General features: G+C 33.2%; 1 protein-coding gene across 1 annotated transcript; it reads left to right on the top strand.

Annotated features, from left to right (window-relative positions):
* Nucleotides 1-4,101: 4,101 nt before the first annotated feature.
* On the top strand, nucleotides 4,102-9,059 carry LOC123226444 (uncharacterized zinc finger CCHC domain-containing protein At4g19190). Its single transcript, XM_044650961.1, has 7 exons — nucleotides 4,102-4,425; nucleotides 4,515-4,577; nucleotides 4,998-5,140; nucleotides 5,242-5,355; nucleotides 5,855-6,056; nucleotides 7,866-7,983; nucleotides 8,083-9,059. Exons 1-7 carry the CDS (start codon nucleotides 4,204-4,206, stop codon nucleotides 8,823-8,825), a joined length of 1,605 nt encoding a protein of 534 aa, XP_044506896.1. The 5' UTR covers nucleotides 4,102-4,203; the 3' UTR covers nucleotides 8,826-9,059.
* Nucleotides 9,060-20,931: the final 11,872 nt, after the last annotated feature.

Genomic DNA, 20,931 nt, shown 5'->3' with positions numbered 1-20,931 from the left:
TGAACATACACAACTTTGAAGCCCCATATTTTCAGAATAATTTCTACGGCAAATTGAAGCTTCAGAAAGTATGATTTCCTGCAAGTGAAACAACAAAACACTCGTCAGAAAGTATGAATAATATCAGTTAAACTTTAGATATTCTGGACAAACACAAGTGAGATGACTGGATAATCACATTGTTCCAACATCATTGATAAGCAAAGGGAGATCAATATGTAATGTGGAACAACTATTCCACCCAGAAAAGCAACTATTCAGTAATTACAAAGTTGATACACATAATGATCAAACTGTAACACAAACAAATCTTGTATCTTTTTTGTGTTGTTTTGGCATTAGAACAAAGAAGACTGGATAACTTTCACCAGATCACTCACGACTATATATGGTTGGAAAGGCAATAGTTATTGGCAAGAAGTCATGAAAAATTCATAAAAATGGAACCAAAAAAAGGATAGTAGGAGCAATAAATGGTGTAAAATGATGAGAAATCATGGAAGCTGGGTGGAGAGCCATGCAAATGGGAAATGATGACAAAAAAATTCCTTGTCATTTTCTACTTAAAATATAAGTGCACAATCCAGAAGAAATCTCTTCACCCAGAAATTATGGGAAAGGACGACAAATCTGCGTCCTTTTCTTCTCCGCGGGAATTGTAGATTTTATTTGGGCATGGAGAAGTGGCTATCTGAGTAGGCCATAGCTTCAAATAAAGGAACATAATAAACTAAGTAGCCAAAAAGTCAAAGTTGAACGGCATGATGCTGCCTGTGAGAAATAAGGTTTTAGTTTTAGTCGGCAGAATACGTCAGTCCGTATGATTTACATCTGAATGTAACCTGATTTGGCAGGAACACGTGCGTAGTTACTGAAGATAGTCTATATCAGCTCATTCAATTAATTTACAGGGGTTCATCAGTAGCACTTATCTTTTCTTGACGTTCTGAATTCATTGTTTTCACAATAGAGGCATAGGATATGTCTTTGTGTACTGCTTTAAAGACTTCCCACAACAGAGGATTCTTGTGTGGTTAACATTGACTGAAGCTTCAGGATCCATTACATTAGACAAAAAAAAGTAGGATATAAATTATTATTATGTTTTATAAAATTTGATAAATTAGATAAATATAAATAATTATTGTGTTTAGTTATAAATAATAAAAAAATATCAATATATTATTTTACTTAATTATCCTTAGGTATAATTATTCTAAAATATTTTTTATGTTATTTATTATATTAATTGAAAATAAGATTATTTTTATCTTAAAAAATTAATAAATAAAAATATAATTATAATAAAATAAAGATTATTTTTATAATTTTTTAATACTTAAGGTAGAGGTGATAATCAGATTACCTCTTATATTACCTGTCACATCATCATTGGTAATAAAACATTATCAAAATTTTTTATTACTTATAAATCAAATAAAATAATATAAATAATAAAAGATAAATTATCATAGTAATTTTTAATGTGCTCTAACCAAATGCACTCTAATTGTAAAACTTTCGCTACCTCCCAAGTTGTTGGTTAAAACTCAGACTTTATTATATATGGGTCAATGACTAAGTCTCATCCAAGTTATAGTAAAAATCTAACTGAACCCTGTTAACTTTCGAAAATCCAAATATCCACCCATCTATTAGTTTTGATTGTTACAGTCAGACATAAAATCATTATTTAAAAATTTTTATTTAAACAAATAAAACTTATTTCTTTATTCCCCTTAGTTTTAAAAACTAACTATTTCCCCCAAACTCAAACTTTGAAACATTACATTTACATCCCAAAAACTTCATTTCATCTCTCCGAAGGCCGTTCTTCTTGGCGTTTCTCTCTGACGGCATCTCTCCTCCCTCCATGGTGGTTTTTTGAACCACCGAAAATTTGATCAAAATGACCCGATTTTGTCACACAGATCAACCGAACGGTGTTGCATGAATGACGCCCACATATGTGCAATGTCATTTGGTATATCTATGTGATTTTTATATAGATCCATGTGAGAAAATCTAACCATTTCTATTAGATTTTCTATATTGGGAAACCACCATAAAAAGGAGGGGAGATGTCGTCGGAGAGAAACATTAGGAAGAACGGTCATCGGAAAGATGGAATGAAGTTTTTGGCGTGTAAATGCAATGTTTCAAAGTTTGAGGGGGTGACTGTTTATTCAAAGTTTGGAGTGTAAATGAATGTTTCAAAGTTTGAGGGTGTAAACGATTAGTTTTTACAACTTAAGGGGTGAAAAAGAAATCAATTTGTTTTATTTAAATAAAAATATCTAAATAATGATTTTACCCTTAACTATTAGGGGTGGATTCAGGCCAAGCCAAGCCAAGCCTGAACACCTCTCGGCTCTAGTTTTGCTCACATTAAAAAAAGAGCTAAATCTTTCCGCTTAAATTCGATTGGAATTTTAATCAAACAAATTTAAGTTCAGTTAAATCAAATCGAATCAACTTTCGAGACTGAATCGGTTTAGATTATATCTAGACCGTATTGAAAATTGAAGATCGTCCCATCTCTACATCCAGTTGGAACATTCTAAAAATGACCTCTCTATTTAGAGGATGGTAAGACAGAAATGAAATCTAGAAAACATAAAAAATGTGAAAAGCAAGTTTGAAGATAATTTGATGAAGTTCTTACTATGATGATAATTGAGTCCTTTGCAACTAAAGCAAGAGTATCTGCACAAGAAACTACACCTGGGTATTCTTCGATTGAGCTAAACTGAATAGAATACACTTTGGCTCAAATTCGGCTCTAATTAAAAAACGAGTTAAATCTTTTTATTTGAGTTCGATTCAAATTTTAATAAAACAAATTTGAGTCGAGCCAAATCGGCTTTTGAGATTTAGTTGGCTCGGATCATATTTAGGCCTATTGACTATAATTGTGAAAACTAATAAATGGACGGATATTTGAGTTTTTAAAAGTTAGTGGAGGTTACTTTTGTTCACTATACCTTGGGTAGGAATAAGTGTTTTGGCCTTATACATGGGAAAAGGGAGTTGTTGAAAGGCCGAAGGACTATTTCCCACCCAAGGTATGTTGCAATGTCAAGTGTCCCCCCTTTATCTATGATAACACCAAATGCCCACCCATCAACAATTAAAATTAATGGCAGTAAGGGTAAAATCATCATTTTTTCTATAATATTAAAAATAAACTAAAATATAATCTCTTTTTACCCCCATAAATTTAAAAACTAAAAGTTTCCCCCGGCCTAAGTTTTAAAAAATGGCAGTTTCACCCTAGGGTTTCGTTTTAAAATCTCCAGCTCTATTATTGGCGGCCTCTCCCTCCTAAAACATCTTCTCCCTCCGACGGTCTCTTTTCTCCCATTTGGATACCTGATCGGCTTCGGACGTCTAATCTTTGTCTGGGAAGACAGTCGTCTTCCTAGAGGTCTTCTTCTAGGAAGATGACAGCTTCGTCTTCGTCTGGGAGGACGAAGAACTTCATCTTCCATTGCTCTTCCGACACAGATTGGGCGTCCAATGGAAGGAAAGAGACCGCCGGAGGGAGAGGATGCTTCGGGAGGGAGAGGCCGCCGAAAATGGAGCCAGAGATGACACCGGAGATTTCAAAATGAAACCTTAGGGTGAAACTATCATTTTTTAAAACTTAGGTTGAGGAAAATTTTTAGTTTTTAAAGTTTAAGGGGGTAAAATGAGATAAAATTTCAAAGGGTTAAGGTTCCATTAATTTTAACTGCTAATGGGTGGCTATTTGGTATTATCATAGATAAAAGGGGGACATTTGACATTGCAGCATACCTTGGGTGGGAAATAGTTCTTTGGCCTTGTTGAAAATCAAAGTTTGTCTTTTAATTAACCACCAACATAAAAATGACTGACGGCCGCTGGAGGAATAAAAATGACCAAGGGTTTCAAAAGATTGTCTCCTTCAAACGGTGTCGTTTCTTCGTTTGGAGAATTCACTAACAGCCCAAACTGTTAGTAAGACTGTTGTTGGCGTTCCACTTTATAATTATCCCAAAAACCGGGGAACCCATCAAGTTTCAAAACATTCAAAAAAACCCTTATTCTGCACAAAAACAATGTGCCCATTAAAAACTCAACTTCACAACAAAACGCTAACAATAGGGTGTTTCCTGCTATTAATCCTTGCTCTATATCCAAGAAATTGAGTCGACGACGACGAGAATCAGAGTTGTGAGAATGGAGGGGGAGGAATTCGAAGGCGGAATAGGGAAGAGATTGAAGAAATTCACAGAATCAGGGGAAGTTGATTACAAAACAAAATCAGGAACAGCATGGAGTCATTCGTATTTAAACCAGAAGCCATGGCATCCACTCTCGTATCCAAATCAACGCCGTAAGTGGATCGCCGAACAGATCCACTCTAACAAACAGCGCCGCGCCGAAGAAGTCGCCCGCGAAGTATTTATATTTATATTCAATATCTTTTTTTTTTTTGTTTTCCTCTACTTCATCGCTAAATACTTTTATTATTTATCTTGTATTTTTAGTATGGCCAAGAGCAGGAATTCTTTCGCCAGACTGCTCTCATTTCTAAGAAAGACAAGGACAAGGTACCTCCATATACCTCTTGTTTCCTGTAAAATTTAAGTACAATTCCTCGTATTTTAGTGCAATAAATAGTTCATATTCTAGAGAATTGAACTCTTGAAAAACTCTGTCAATATGTTAGAGAGAAAAAAAAAAAAACACATTTTCGGTTGTTGAAAATATTGAGATATCTAATTCTTGAAAATTAGTTTAGCTCCTGTGTGATATAGAATTCAAATGCGATTCTCCAGTTCTTGTAAACATGGAATATAAGAAACTTAACGAAAATGCAATTGTTTTCAGATACATAAACTAGTGTAAAATGGTTAAAGAAAATAGTTGAATGAGTCTGTGGTTTTAAACTCTGAACTATATATTTTAGACCTCATACTAATCCTCTTTTATGTGTTCTTTTACTTTTTATTTTTTATCTTTGGATGTAGATGGAGACTATGCAAGCTGTCAGTTTTATGTATGTTCGACCCCCTGGTTATAATGCTGAAAGTGCTAAGGCAGCTGAGATTGAAGATGAGAAGAGGAGACAAGGACAAGTTAGCACATCTCAAGACTCACCTGCTCCTGCAATGTATTGTTGTTGTTATTATTATTGCCTTTGAATTTTGGCTTTTGTTATAATTGCCTTTGCATTTGTTTCTGAACATAATGGTTTATTTGTTTGTCTTCTAGGCATTCAGAATCTCTGCCTGTGGCTGAAGAAAAGAAAAAATCTAGGCCAAAAGATGTTTTTGGACGTCCTTTACCGACTGAAGAAGAATTTGAAGTTCTTAAAAATGCTCCACGGTATGGTTGAATTCAGCATAGATGTTCCATTTTCTATTTGTAACATACATTTTTATGCTTTGCTTCTGAACTTAGTTTTTACTCTTTGATTGAGACAATATATGACTGTATTTGTCTAGGCCATTTATCTAAACCATGATACACTTTCTAGATTTTTGCTATGCAACTGTTCGGCCCTAAACAATACTGTGTATGATTTAATGAAACATCTTCATCATTTCTTCTCCCAATCTGAAAGCTTTGGTTAAATTTTTCAAGAGAATATATATCTGGTAAGAAATATTGGATTCAGTAGTCTTTTGGTCTTATGCATTGTGTATGCTCTGAATTCTGTAATTTGAATAATCTTTACTATCTATTTTCATCTCTGTTTGTTTGTTGGGAAATTTTAAGTGATTGTTTAAGCTGACAAGAAGTTTTCAAAGGGCACTTAAAGCTATTTCACTAATGCTATCAGAGGTACAGAACTCTTAGTTGCTTTTGCTTTGAATATGAATAGGCTTGAGACAGGTGCTCCTGCTAGGGTAAAACCATTTGGTGTTGAAGTGCGTAATGTCAAGTGTTTAAGATGTGGAAATTATGGGCACCAAAGTGGTGATCGTGAATGTCCATTGAAGGATGCCATAATGCCTAATGAAGAGAGCAGATTGAAGAGAGATGACCCATTGACTGCTATCTTGGCTCGTACAGACCCTGCTGAGGTTTGCATTATTTGTCTGTCAGTTGTTTACAAATTATGTGGTCTTTTGCATAAGTTGATTTGAGATTTATGCTTGAAATGTATAACCGTGTGTCTTTTCTTGTCTTTCCATTTTTTCTCCCTTATTACTAATCTTCTCCTTGATCTCCGGTTGCTACCATATAGTTGTATGTGTGAAACTATGTATTTTTATCCCCTTTACAAGGTTGGAAATAGAATTTTAGGCACAGGGTATAATTGAAAAAACTTTACTAAAATTGTTACTGTAGTACTGAAAAATATTTGTGTAAATCTGTCAGATAACAAACTTCTAAGGAAAACCTTGAATCTCTAATTCTTTTGTTGGTGGATGGGGAAAGGATTCTAAAAATTATACTTGAAAAACTAGGCATTAACATGTTAGATATTGAAGCGGCCAAAGACCTGTTAAATATATTCTTATTTGATATGATTCTAATTAGACTGATTCTTATTTGATATGATTCTAATTAGGTCTTATTTTGATTTGTTATTTATTATTTTTCCTATTTCATAGAATTAAGATTCTAGTTTAATTATTTATTATTTCCTTATTTCATAGGATTAGGATTCCAATTTAATTATTTATTATTTTTCTTATTTCATAGGATTAAGATTCTAGTTTAGATTACATTACTATAAATTGTATGATATTTTGTCAATAATATTAATTTGGTTCATAACCCAATTTATAATTCTACATGGCATCAAAACGTTTAATATCCTCTATTGCCTTCTAGTTTTGAAAACTGTTTTGCTTTCCCTAGCCCTTGCTCTTGTTTCTCTCACAATCGAGCCCCTGCTCTCGTCTCTCCCACAATCCAGTCTTTACTCTTTTCTCTCTCACAATCGAGCCTGTGCTCTCATCTCTCACGATTGAATCTTTGTTCTCGTCTCTCACGATCAAGTCTTTACTCTTGTCTCTTAAACGATTAAGCACCTGCTCTCGTCTCTCACATGATTGAGCACCTACTCCTGTTTCTCTCTTGTCAATGGTCTTCTCTCCTATACTAGTGACATGTTAGTCTTTCTCTATTCTTGGACTTGACCAAGTCTATTGGTCTTTTTTTCGTTTGATGGCTAATTCGAAACTTTTTTCGGTCATTGTTGGTTCCGTTGCTATGGTTTTATTTTCCTGTTATCCCCACTGCTTTCAACAATTTGCGATTTTCTTTTTGGCAATATCCTTGCTCCGTCTCCGACCGCCTGAGATCACGTTGACATTAGCCTAGCCTTTCTCTTTGGCGCTCTCTCTTTCTCTCTCTCCTATCACAATTTACTTCTTAGTTTTTGTCTCCAATTGTAGCTCTGAGAGCTCTTGCTATAATTGCAAAGGAGTGTTAAACATATTTCTATTTGATCCGATTCTAATAATATCTTATTCTTATTTGATATAATTTTAATTGGGTTTGATTTTGATTTGTTACTTATTATTATATTTTTATTTCATAGAAATAAGATTCCAGTTTAGTTTTTTATTATTTTCTTATTTCATAGAATTAGAATTCCAATTTAATTATTTATTATTTTTCCTATTTCATAATAGTAGGATTCCAGTTTAGACTATAGTATAATATTATGTATTGTACGATGTTTCGTCAATAATATTAATTTTGTTCATAACCAAATTCATAATTCTATAAGATTTATAACTTATTCTGTACTTGTGCTAAAGTTTAGGACTTGCACGTTAATACTGTTTCTCCTTTTTTGAGCCTTTTGCTTGCCTTCTTCTCATTTTTGAAAGAGGAGGAGCAACAGCTGCTTGCTGATGCAACTTTTTTCCCTGCAGCCTCTCAAGTGGGAGCTGAAGCGACAACCAGGAAATTTTAGTCCTCCTCGTGGAGGGTTTAAACCTGATGATCCTAATCAGCAAATAGTTGCCGAGGACATATTTGATGAGTATGGAGGTACATTTCTCTTTTTTCGCCTCACGAAAAGTTTTACTATATTTTTCTACTCGTCGTATTTAGTGAAACTTTCTATTTGTCCTTTCTCGCATATTCTAGGGTTCCTTGGCGGGGGTGATGTGCCTGAGTTGTTGACCAATCTCTCAATCAAACCTAGAAAGAAATCCAGAAAGAAAAGCAAGCACAAAAGGCAGTCATCACCAAGTAGTAGAAACTTAAGAGTTCCTGATGAAGATGGGTCATCTTCACCTTCTGACAGTGAAGATAAGAGGTCAAAAAAGAGGAAGAAACATAAGAAAAAGAAGAAGCAGAGCTATTCCAGATCAATTTCATCTGAAGATTCAGAATTTGATAGGCATCCCAGAAAAAGCAGACACAGGCACTCTTATTCATCTGAAGATTCTGGCTCTGAAGGGTTCAATAAAGGTAGAAGGAACAGGCAAAGGAATCCTTATTCATCTAAAGATGACTCTGTTGAGCATCACATGAAAAATGAAAGTGGACACAAACATTCTTCACACTTTGAAAATGTAGAGTCTGATAGGCGTTATAGAAGTAAAAAGAGCTGGCAAAAGCATCCTTCCTCATCTGAGAATGATGCTGACCAGCTGCATACAAGCGAAAATTACAGAAACATGCATTCTTGTTCATCTGAAGACTCTGACTCTGGTAGGCATCAGAGAAATGGAAAAAGCAGGCAAAAGCATTCTTATACACCTATAGATGACTCTGATAGGCGACATAGAAGTAAGAAGAGCAGACAGAAGTATTCTTATTCAAGGTCATTTGAAGATTTTGACTCCAATGGACATAATAGAAGTAAAGTCCACCGGCATCGTTAATATTACTGCCACAGGATGGAGTAAGCCAAGGCCGACCCTGACATGAAGAAGCTAAGGACTCTGTTATCTTTATTTGTTGGTTAAACATGGATGTCCGGAAGGGCCTTGTATCATGTTCAATCTTGTAATCTGTGGTTTAGTGTATCATCTCTCTTGCTTGGGGTCTCAAGGTATGATACAATCTTACATCAATTAGTATGTCTTAATCATAAATCGAAGCATTCATTTTCTTTTTTTCCCTGTCCTAAAAAACTTGATGGAAAGTCTAGTTAGTCCCCTGAAAAAGGGTAAAGAAAAGTAAATTTTTCTTTATATACCCACCATTTAAAGAAAATGACATGACTAGGAATTCTTAGTGTACATCATGTGTCCAAAATGTCGTCTTTTTGATGTCGTCTTCTTTCATCCGAATTTGATGGTTCCCTAATTTAAGGACAAATTTGCTAAACACTATTGTTTCTACTAATTCATCTATAGTTGACATTGAAAATTAGCTTAGAACTGTGATCATATTCAGTGCCCGATAGTTGATACAAAACCTCCAACTACTATTTTTTTTCCTAACCAATATAACTAGACTAGTGAAAAGGCTTACACTAGGACAAATTACTCCTATTGCGAGCATCTCTTGTACAATTCTTTCAATCTCATTCTTTTAATAATGTGGATATTTGTAGGGCCGTAGATTAGGTGGTTGCGCGTCTAAAATCAGTTTGATCATTGGTCACAATTTCTCTTTAGGGGTAAGGCGCTGGGTTATTTGAAAATATCTCTAAATTCTGTTAATGATGATGCGATTTCTGGTTTCAACTCCACGACGGCTGTAAACTCTTCTGTTGGTATTTCCATACCAATACAATATCTTTCTCCTCTTTTGCAAACCACCTTAATCAGTGATTTTAATGATACTTCCAAACGCGTCAAGGGCCAATCTCCTCTAAATGCCACTGTTTGCCCTTCCTAGAAAAATCTCATGGTTTGGTTATTCCAATTAATTTTCACTTCTCCCAACTGGTGTAACTAGTCAATTCCCAATATCATATCAACCCCCCACAACCGAAACGGAAGGAAATCCTGTTGAATAGAACATCCCTGCAAATATTAATCTCTCATATTTTCCTTAGTCTATCTTATTTAATAAAAACAAAAGATAAAAACACAAAATATACAATAAAATAAAACTATTTCATTGATCAAAATGTTATAAGGATAACCCAAATAATTTAAAGAGTTCAAGGTCTCCCATTTTTCAAATAATTCGAGGAGTCTAGGACCTTTTATTTTTCAACTGTTCGAGGTGTTAGAGACCCTCTAAATTAGTTAAGGTTGGCTACCCAAATTTCTAAACCCTCCGATTATCTCTTAAAACTATTGCAAACATGACTGATTTTACTGGAATTCCTAATTCTTGAACTAATTTCTCTGCCATGAAATTGTGTGTAGCCCCAATATCAATCAAAACCCACTACTTCCCTGCCCTCCAATTTACACATTAATTTCTTAGTTTTTGGCGAATTGAACCCAACAACATAATTGACCTTTAAACTTGTTTTCATTTCTTGCTATTTAATCAGGTTTTCTTCTTCTACTATTTCCATCTTATCTTCCTGCTCTTCTTCGCTTGTAGTCATAATTCGAAGTTGTTGTAATCTGCATTTGTGCCCTGATATAAATTTTTCATCACATTTGAAACATAGACCATTCTCCACCTTCAAACGAAACTCTTCATCAGAAAGTCACCCGAAGTTACAGTCTGTAACATCCCCCTTAGAAGTGTTATCTTTCGGAGGAAAAATGTTACAAATTAATATTTGAAGCAATTATTTTAAAACAAATTTTAAAATGACTTATCGTTAAAAGCATTATGAAATTATTCTGAAAAAATTAGAAATTCAAAAATGAACAAAATATGTATATATTACATATAAAAACTTGTTGAAAAACATCTGAAAGTATGGAGTAATCATATATAACTATACAACCATATGAAGAAGGTCAAAAGTCAACAAGAACATAGGGTTGTACACATGTAACATAAACTAGAGATAACTTGCTCTAGTCCGGATCTATCTTCGTTTACCTGACCTTACCTTGCAGCTACCTCGATTACTTGTACCTGATTTCATGAAAGAAAAATAAGTGAGAGATAAGAATACTCAGTAAGAAGAAAAAATTAAGTAAACTATCTCATTTCATATTCTAAATCACTCTCGGGACTCAATCTCATATCATAACCTCCTCAAGGAATCGAAAAGATAATCTAGTTTATTCTTTACTATTTGGATCACACTTTGTCCCATCTAGTATCCATCTGCTACTTTCTGGAAGCTGACTTTAGAGATTTGACACTTTTCTAAGCTCAAGTTCTCTTCCTTTCTCTCACTATACCATTTCTAAATCTGAATTGTGCTCTATTACGAGTGGACTCTACTATGGGTCTATGTCCTACTACGGACGTGTCCTACTGCGGATGTGTCCTATCACGAGCGGTGTAGCGTAAAGTACCCCCTCATAATTCGTAGCATGCATGCGTGCATTATCTCTTATTAATTTTGCTTCCATCTAAAACTATCCATAAGCTACCAGACCATACTCTTGGGATGACCCCTAAATCTTGAGCCCCAAATTCTTTTTCTTACTGTTATTTCTTTTCTTTTTTTCTTCTTTCTTTCCTTTCCTTTCTCTTTTTTCTTTTTCTCTTCCTTTTCCTTCTTTCTTTCTTTCCAAAAATTGTAAATTACTGTTTATGAGTCTGTTCATTTGGTAAGACAATCTTTTTATTTATGCAATTTAACAATCCAAATAGTCTCTAATTCATACAAGCTATATATCATTGAAAAGAGGATTCAAATAGCTTTCCAACAAGCTATAACAACACTCATGATTCATCACATAAAGTAGTCAAAACATGAGATGAATTCAATGGCAAGAAACTGTATTTACTGTTTATTTGGTAAGGTAGTTTTTTTGTTCATACAATTTAACAGTCCAAATAGTCTCTAATCCATACAAGTTATATATCATTGAAAAGAGGATTCAAAGAGCTTTCCTAAAAAAACTATAACAACACTCATGATTCATCAAATAAGACAACCAAAACGTGGGATGAAATCCATGACAAAAAATTGTATTTATTATCTCTTTGGTAAGACAGTCTTTTTGTTTATGCAATTTAATAGTCTAAACGGTCTCTAATTCATACAAGCTATATATCATTGAAAAGAGGATTCAAAGAGCTTTCCAACAAGCTATAATAACACTCATGATTCATCAGATAAGACAATCAAAATGTGGGATGAAATCAGTAGCAAAATTGTAAATATTATCTAACTCTCTACCAAGAATAAAATCACACACATAGCCCAAATGACAAAACAACATTTCTCAACTTCAAAATCATCATTTATAACATAAAGCCAAGGAACCAAAAGCATAAAACATGAAACATACTAAAAATAATTCTGCTTACCTTGTTTCAAGCCAATCTTTGCCAAGTTGGCTTCCTCCTCCTTATCTTCCTTCTTTTATCATCAAAACCACTTTAAATCAACACCAAAACACACTAACATATTCATAACACATGCATCCAATATATAGAAAGATAGGTAAAGGGAAAAAAAATAGATTTTTTGATTATCAGAACTTCCAAAGTGTTTCCTCTTATTTTTTTCCTTACTTATCTTCCAAGACCTTTTCAAATCATTCACTTTTATTTAAAAACAAAGCAAAAGCATGAAGAACGCTACTGTCTTCTAGAAGAGACGAGAGAAGATGATGGAAAAAAGTATAAAGTTCTTATTTTTTGTCTTTTCTCTCTTTATATATATATATATATATATATATATATATATATATATATATATATATATATATATATATACACACACATTTGAACATATATATTTAAAATTGGAAATGTCTCAAAGCAATGTCAAAAGACATAAATATTCTTGAAACGTATACGAGAGTATTACACAATCTCACCGTGAAAATGATGTTAAGGCTTTATAACTTGGATTCGAAGTCAATGGACTAGAGATAACATAGACTAGGCTCGTTTGGGAAGTGAAAGCATACCGGATCGAGTTGACCTGTGTTCTTCGGTGAAGTTTGTCTGGTTGAAGAATATATTTTTTATCAATAATCACATTCTTCTCCATTTGCTGCGCACGATCCATCATCTCTTTCAATGATCGTGGATTAAGCATCTTGACTTCCTCTCTTATATCTTCTGTCAAATTGTTCATGAAGACTACCTGCAGCGTGGTTTCGGAAAGCCCATTGACGACCACTGACAATAATTCTAAACGACTGCGGTAATCTCCTACTATATGAGTTTGTCAGATTGAGAACAACTCCTCTTTCGAGAGTTCAGTCATCCGGTAATAGAAAACGATGAAGCACCTCTCCTTTGAACTTTTCCCAACTTAAGAAAGTTTGTCATTTCTCTCTCCATTGCAACTAATGCAGTGTGTCTTTCTCCATACAAACTCCGACGACAGTTAATCGCTCCCTCTTTAATAGCCTATTCACTTGGAAATACCCTTCCACTCTAAATATCCAATCTAACGTCTCTTTTCCATTAAACAGGGGCAACTCCAATCGATGGTATTGGAAGTCTCGTCGATTCCCTCCTATGTGTTCTTCGTCTCTCTACTCTACATGGTTTGTTCTTACTCCTTCAATCATTATTGTATTTTTCTCTAAGGGTGTTATCGTTGGTTCTCCCACTGACAGAAAGTACTATGGTGAAGCTTCCGTGTTCATCGGAGCCTTATCCTATTATTCCTCTCTTTGTTAATCGTCACTTCTCTAAAGTCCCTTAAAACCTCCTTAATTGTTTTCCACGTTCGATATTATATTAACCATTTTTTAATTAAGTTCTCCCATCCTTATATCCATCTCTTCCATTCTCTCCTTCGCCGCTTTCACCTCCGCTTCCAATCCTTCTACTCTTGTTTCCACTCTCGTCATGCTCTAATACCACATTGATACAGACTTGGAGTTCTCTGCCAAGATGCCTGAAACTGATCTGGAATTCCTCTGCCAAAGTCTCTATGAACTGGTTTATGAGGCGTTTCAACTCAGTAACCTTAGCTCAACAAGCTACATCTCATGATTTATATTATAATAGTGTGTTGAAATGTAATACGAGAATGATATCAATAATATTGATTTGTAAATTGTGCAATTTTGTGGAAATTGATTACAAAAGAATTTTTACAGACCAATTGCCACTCCTCACAAATACATTAACAAGAACAACATAGCCAAGAACTTAGGCAACAAGATAAACAACTAAAACAAGGAAATTCAACGACAAAGTAAACAACACAAGAAGGAAATTCAACAAATCTCTAGCATTCAAGAGGCTGGAACTCTCCTTCAGTTTTCTTCCTCGATTTTTTGCCCCCTTTTCTCCACTTTCTCTAGACCTGTATCCATGCCTCCCTTCTCATAACTGTCTGTCCAATCTTGAGTCGCCATCTCAGCGTCTAGCAACTATAGCTCTCCTGTTACATCCTCACTAGTTGAATGATACTGATGCCTTCCATTTGGCTAAATCTGATTGCTACCATTTGTCCCCCTATGAGTTTTTTTCTTGATTTTCTTCCTCACATTGACTCTGGCTCAAACCAATAATATTTCTCTAACTTAGACCTACCCACGGGCAGTTTGGCCCATGAACCGGACTGAAATCGGTCTGTTTTAAATCAGGACTGAAATCGGTCTGTTGTAAATCAGAATTTGAAGGTTTGATTTTTCTATTTTTGAACATTCGAACCGTCGGTTCATGACTGGTTTAATGCTTTGTAAACCAGTTGTATTAAATTTTTTTAATTTTTAAAATTAAAAAAAAAAAAGCCAAATGGTTCACTGCAAAATGTAGGGGACCATTGTCCTCTGCATTTTCAATTTTTGCAGGAGATCAACGGTCCTGCAAAATTTTAAAATTTCATTCCCCCTTTTTGTAAATTTTTTCAAAATTTCCCTTATAAATACACCCTTAATCTCTCAACTTTTTCACTCAATCTTTTAAATTCTTTCATTTATTTTCATTTCTTATTGTCTTAATTCTCAATACTCTTTCAATCTTTTATTCAAATTCTCTCAAATTCAATTAAATTATTTCTTTATTTTTTATTAATTACAATTTTAATTTCTATTATATAATTCATAATTAATTATAGAATTTATCTATATAATTAATTTTATTTTTATTTATTATTATTTTTTCATTATCTTTTATAATTAATTTTATTTATTATCAAAAAATGACAAATGGTGAAAATTTTTCAAGTAATAGGAGATTCGGTCAATATTCATATATATTAAATGTGAATGAAAATCAATTTGTAGAAAATTTTTCAACACAAGAACGTGGAAACCAATATGTAGAGGTGAAACAACAACAACATCAACAACAAGAGGAGATGGAACAACAACCCCAAAAAATTCCTACCTTCGATATTTTCAAGATTCATTTCAAGAAAATACTAAAAGAAAATGATAATTTTAAAGTTGCTTGCAATTATTATAAACAAATTTATAAATTCAAATAAAGAGGTGGATATGAGACGTTCAAAAGACACTTGGAGTTAGGGCTGGATTCGAGCCGAGTCGAGCTCGGCTCTCAGCCAGCTCGGGCTCGACTCAGTTTTTTAATGGCCGGCTTGAGTTCGGCTCGAGCTCGACTCGAGCCGAACTCGACTCGGCTCGAGATCAGTTCGTTTTCGGCTCAGTTCGGCTCGTTTTTCATATCAAAACGGCACCGTTTTGTATATATATGAGGATCAAAATGACGTCGTTTTGTATAAAAAATTTTAAAAAAATATATACTGAGCCAACCTGAGCCAGCTCTAGCTTGATCGAGCCGAGCAGAGCCCGGTTCGAACCGAGCCGAGCTCGAGCTCGAGCTGGCTCGGCTAGAGTCCAGCCCTACTTGGAGTCAAAGCATCCAGAAAAAATGGGGCAAAATAAAGGCCAAACACAAGTAACTAGATATGGTTCTCCACATAAATTTTTATTTATTTATAGTGATAATAAAAGTAAGGAAGAATTTGCAAAAATGATAGCAATAGATCATTTGATATTTAGTTTTGGTGAAAATTTAGGTTTTAATAATTATTGTAAAGTTGCATAAAATCCTGCACATAAAACTATTTCAAGAAACACATTAAAAAGATCATTATTAAGTTTATATAAAAAACAAAGAAAGAATTAATTCAATTTTTTACAAATTTTAATGGGCGTGTATCTATATGTAATGATATTTAGACTGACAATTGACAAACTCACTCTTATATGGGTATAACTTGTCATTGGATAGATGATAAATTTCAATTACAAAAAAGAATTTTAGCATTTAGGGCGTTTGATGATCGACAAACGACTGATAATATTTATAGAATAATTAAAGGAATATTAGAAGAATATAAATTAGTTTTTAAAATTTTTTCAATTAGATTTGATAATGCACCTTCAAATACGACCTCTGTAATACCCTCAGGTACGTTTCAGGGGTATTTATGTCTTTTAACTCTATTTTGAGATATTTTCAGTTTTAAATATATATATTCATATGTATGTGTGTTTATATATATATATATATATATATATATATATATATATATATATATATATATATATATATATATATATATATGCTTATATAAATCCATATTAAAATGTATGAATATATATAAAAAGATAAAAGATAAAAAAAGGAAACTTCAAGCCTTTTTCCATCATCTTCTCCCGTCCATTCCAACAGTCAGCCTTTTCATGTTGTTTTCATTTGTTTTTTGAAGAAAAATGAAGGAATTGAAAGGGTTTTGGAAGATAAAATAAGAAAAGAAAACAAAGAAGTACTTTGGAAGCCTTGGTAACCAAAACATCTTTTTCTTTTCCCTTTACCTATGTTTATATATATTGAATGCATGTTATATGAATATGTTAGTGTATTTTAGTGTTGATTTACAGTGGTTTTGGTGATAAAGAAAACAAGACAAAGAGGAGGAAACCAACTTGCAAAGATTGACTTGAAACAAGGTAAAGGGTATTATCCTTGGTATGTTTCATGTTTTATGGTTTTGGTTCTTTGTCTCTATGTTATAAATGATGATTTTGAAGTTGAAAATTGTTGTTTTACCATTTTGAGTATATATGTGTGTTAGTTTGTTCATAGCAAAGAGTTGGATGATATTTACCATTTTGCCACTGACTTTGTCCCACATTTTGACTGTCTTATCTGATGAATCATGAGTACTATTATAGGTTTTTGGAAAGCTCTTTGAATCCTCTTTTCAATGATATATGGCTTGTATGAATTAAAGACCGTTTGGACTATTAAATTGCATGAACAAAAAGACTGTCTTACCAAATAAATAGTGAATGCAGTTTTTTGCCATTGATTTCATCCCACATTTTTACTATCTTATCTGATGAATCATGAGTGATATTATAGCATTTTAGAAAATTCTTTGAATTCTCTTTTCAATGATATATAGCTTGCATACATTAGAGACTGTTTGGACTATTAAATTGCATGAATAAAAAGACTATCTTACCAAATGAATAGTAAATATAGTTTTTTATCACTGATGTCATCCTACGTTTTGACTACTTTATTCGATGAATCATGAGTGTTGTTATAACTTATTGGAAAACTCTTTGAATCCTCTTTTCAATGATATATAGTTTGTATGAATTAGAAACTGTTTGGATTGTTAGATTGCGTAAAGAAAAAGACTACTATACCAAGTGAACAGTCTGTAAACAGTTATTTACAGTTTTGGAAAGAAAGAAAGAAAGCAAAGGAGGAGAAAAAGAAAAGGGAGAAAAGAAAGAAAGGAAAGGAAAGAAAGGAGAGAAAAAGAAAAGAAAAAGAAAAGAAAGAAAAGCAAGAAAATGAATTTGGGGTTCAAGATTTAGGGGTTGTTCCAAGAGTATGGTCCGGTGGATTGTAGATAATTTTAGATGGAAACAAGATTAGTAAGATATAACGCACGCATACATGTTATGAACTACAAGGAGACACTTTACACTACACCGCCCGCAGTAGGGCACGTTTGCAATAGGACACATCTATAGCAGAACATAGACCCACAATAGGGTCGACTCGTAGTAGAGCATAATTCAGATTCAAAAATGGTGTAGTGAGAAAAAGGAAGAGAGCTTGAGCTTAGAAAAGTGTCAAATCTTTGTGGTCAGCTTCCAGAAAGTATCAAATGGATATCAGATAGGACAAAGTATGACCTAAACAGTAAAGAATAAACTAGAGTATCCCCTCGATTCCTTATAGAGGTTATGATGTGAGATTGAATCCCGAGAGTGAGTTAGAACAGGAAATGAGATAGTTTACTTAATCATTTCCCCTTACTGAGTGTTCTTATCTCTCACTTCCTTTTCTTTCATGATTGCAGGTATAGGTGATCATGGTAGCTGCAAGGTAGGATCAAGTCAGCGAAGATAGATCCAGCTAGAGCAGGGTATCTCTGGTTTATGTTACATGCATACAGTCACATGTTCTTGTTGACTTTTAACCTTTTTGAGATGATTCAACAATTGTATATGATTACTTCATGTTTTCAGATGCTTTCAGATGAGTTTTCATATGGGATATATGCATCTTTTGTTCGCTTCTAGATTTTCAGTTTTCTTAGAATAATTTTTAAACACTTTTAGTAATGAATTTAGTTTAAAGTAGTTTTAAAAAAAAAAATAGACACTTCGGATATTAATTCATAACATTTCTCTTTCAGAGGGTTGTAATTCTGGAGAGAGATGTTACAGCCTCAATAACTGATTTAACAAAAATTTGTAAACCTAATTTAGGTGGTAGATCTTTTCATATTAGATATACATGTCATGTATTAAATTTATGTGTACAGGATGGTTTAAAATGTCTTAATAATTATATTATTCCAATAAAAACAGTAATTTCATTTTTATAGATACATCCCCAAACTATGAAAGAGTGTGGTAAATTTTGTAAACTACATAATAGAAGACCAAAAAGATTTCCTAAAGATATGTCGACTCGTTGGAATTCAACATATGAATTACTCAATGAGTCTTTTGATTATAGAGAATTATTGTGCATATTTATTTCACAAAATGTGTCACAAGTTACATTATATCTCCAACATCGAGATATTTGTAAAATAATTTTAAACGTATTAAGAAATTTTAATAATATAACTTATACTTTAAGTGAGGTTTATTATCCTACTTTTCATTTGTTTTTAAATAAAACTCTTAATATTATTGAGGTTTTACAAGAAGCCGAACAAGATGTTATTATAAAAAAAACTATTTTTTTTAATGAAAACAAAATGATTAACTTACTATAAAGAAATTCCAGAAATTTTTCTTGTTGCTTGTTTTTTTGATCCTAGATTTAAATTAGATGGTGTTACAAATTATTTGACATCATATTATGAATATATGCAATTAGATTGTGAGGATGAAGTTAATATTTCATTAACTATAACTAACATTATGAATTTAATTAAAGAAATTTATGTTAAATATTTATTAATTTATGATAACCAAAGTGGTTCTTCTTCCTCTGTACCACCTATTGCCCCATCACCAATCCAAAATATGAGTTATGGTGATCATTTTATGATGCAAAAGGGCAAAAGACTAAGAGGGATATCAGACTCCACTTCGGAGTTCAATATTTATTTAATCACTACTTTTGAGTTTGGTGACAGTAATATAGGTAAAGATTTTCCAATTCTAGAATAGTGGAGTCGATATGTATCAACTTTTCTAACATTAACAACTATTGCTAAACAAATCCTAACAATACCAGTATCAACTGTCGCAGTAAAACAAGCTTTAGTGTTCATGAACCGTGGCCAGGACTACGCTAACTACACCTATTAAATGATGCATAGTTTTGTTGATAAAATTTGATGGTGTTAATCCTTAGCACTACTGTAAAAATCGGTGTATTAACTCATCTATAATTGAATATTATTTTATCTCTCATTTAAATTCATTAAATCACATCGTAACATGTCATTGTTAGTATATAAATTAATATTTATTGTCAATGCACAAAATTAAAAAATTTTCAAAAGATAAGTACTTAGGTAGTAAATTTCTATCACTAATAATATGATGAAACATTTTGTTTGTTAAATTCTCTGTGTGTATGGTGAAATCTTAATCTCCGTATTTGGGCCTTTTTTGAATTTATTTGGCTTTATAATTTAAATTTCTGCCATTTGAAGTAGTATACATATTCCTGCCATCAGCATTAAACATGAGTAAGTAGACAATTTTAGTTACAATCATATGTATTTCCATGATATTGGATCTGCATAAATTGTTATGATCACAATGCATTTTTTCAACATATAAAGTTGTGTGTTTCTATGGAAGTATGACCATGATTATGATCTTGTACGAGGAGTTTGTGGTAGAAATATTGTTCAAGTCTTCGGACAAAACACTACGGACACAGTCATTCTTGTGGACAAGCATCGGTAATCTCACATCTAATCAGACCATCCATGTTGATCACAAAAAAATTGTTTATTGTTCACTAGGAGTCCTCTTTTCCCTTCCCATTATCTGTGTGGAATTTCTTGGCTGTGACATTTCAATGATTTTTTGCAGAACCCTGGAATGAAGGAGGACTTGCTTGGTGAGGAGAAGTTGCGGCCTATATTGGCTGGGAAGGACAGAATTGGGACTCCAGAGATTGCCAAATTGCTGTCCAAGCAATTTGTCAAGACTCAGCAATAGTTGGCTGGCTTGATTTTGTTTGAACTCTTCTGCTACAATTAAAATTGTGGTGTATTCAAAATCTGCTATAAAAAATTAAATAACTTAACTTCATGGGCATTTTTGTTTGACGTTGTGGTCAGACATTCAGTGCATCAATCTTTTTGTGTTAATTTCTCAAGTCATTACAGCTTTGTGGGAGAATACTTCTGTTTCTTCAATCGAATTGTATTCTGGGGAAACTTTCATAGGATGAATGAAGTTTTTGTCTTTGTTTCTAATGCCTCATCAGTCCATTTCATTTGAAGAGCTTAGGAATATTCTAATTCCGAAAAGCATCGAAGTAACGGTAGTATAAAGCAAG

The sequence above is a fragment of the Mangifera indica genome, chromosome 9 (assembly GCF_011075055.1).
Source record: "Mangifera indica cultivar Alphonso chromosome 9, CATAS_Mindica_2.1, whole genome shotgun sequence".
Taxonomy (NCBI): Eukaryota; Viridiplantae; Streptophyta; class Magnoliopsida; order Sapindales; family Anacardiaceae; genus Mangifera; species Mangifera indica.
The sequence above is the reverse complement of the archived record's forward strand: the minus strand, read 5'-3'. Positions and strand labels throughout refer to the sequence as shown.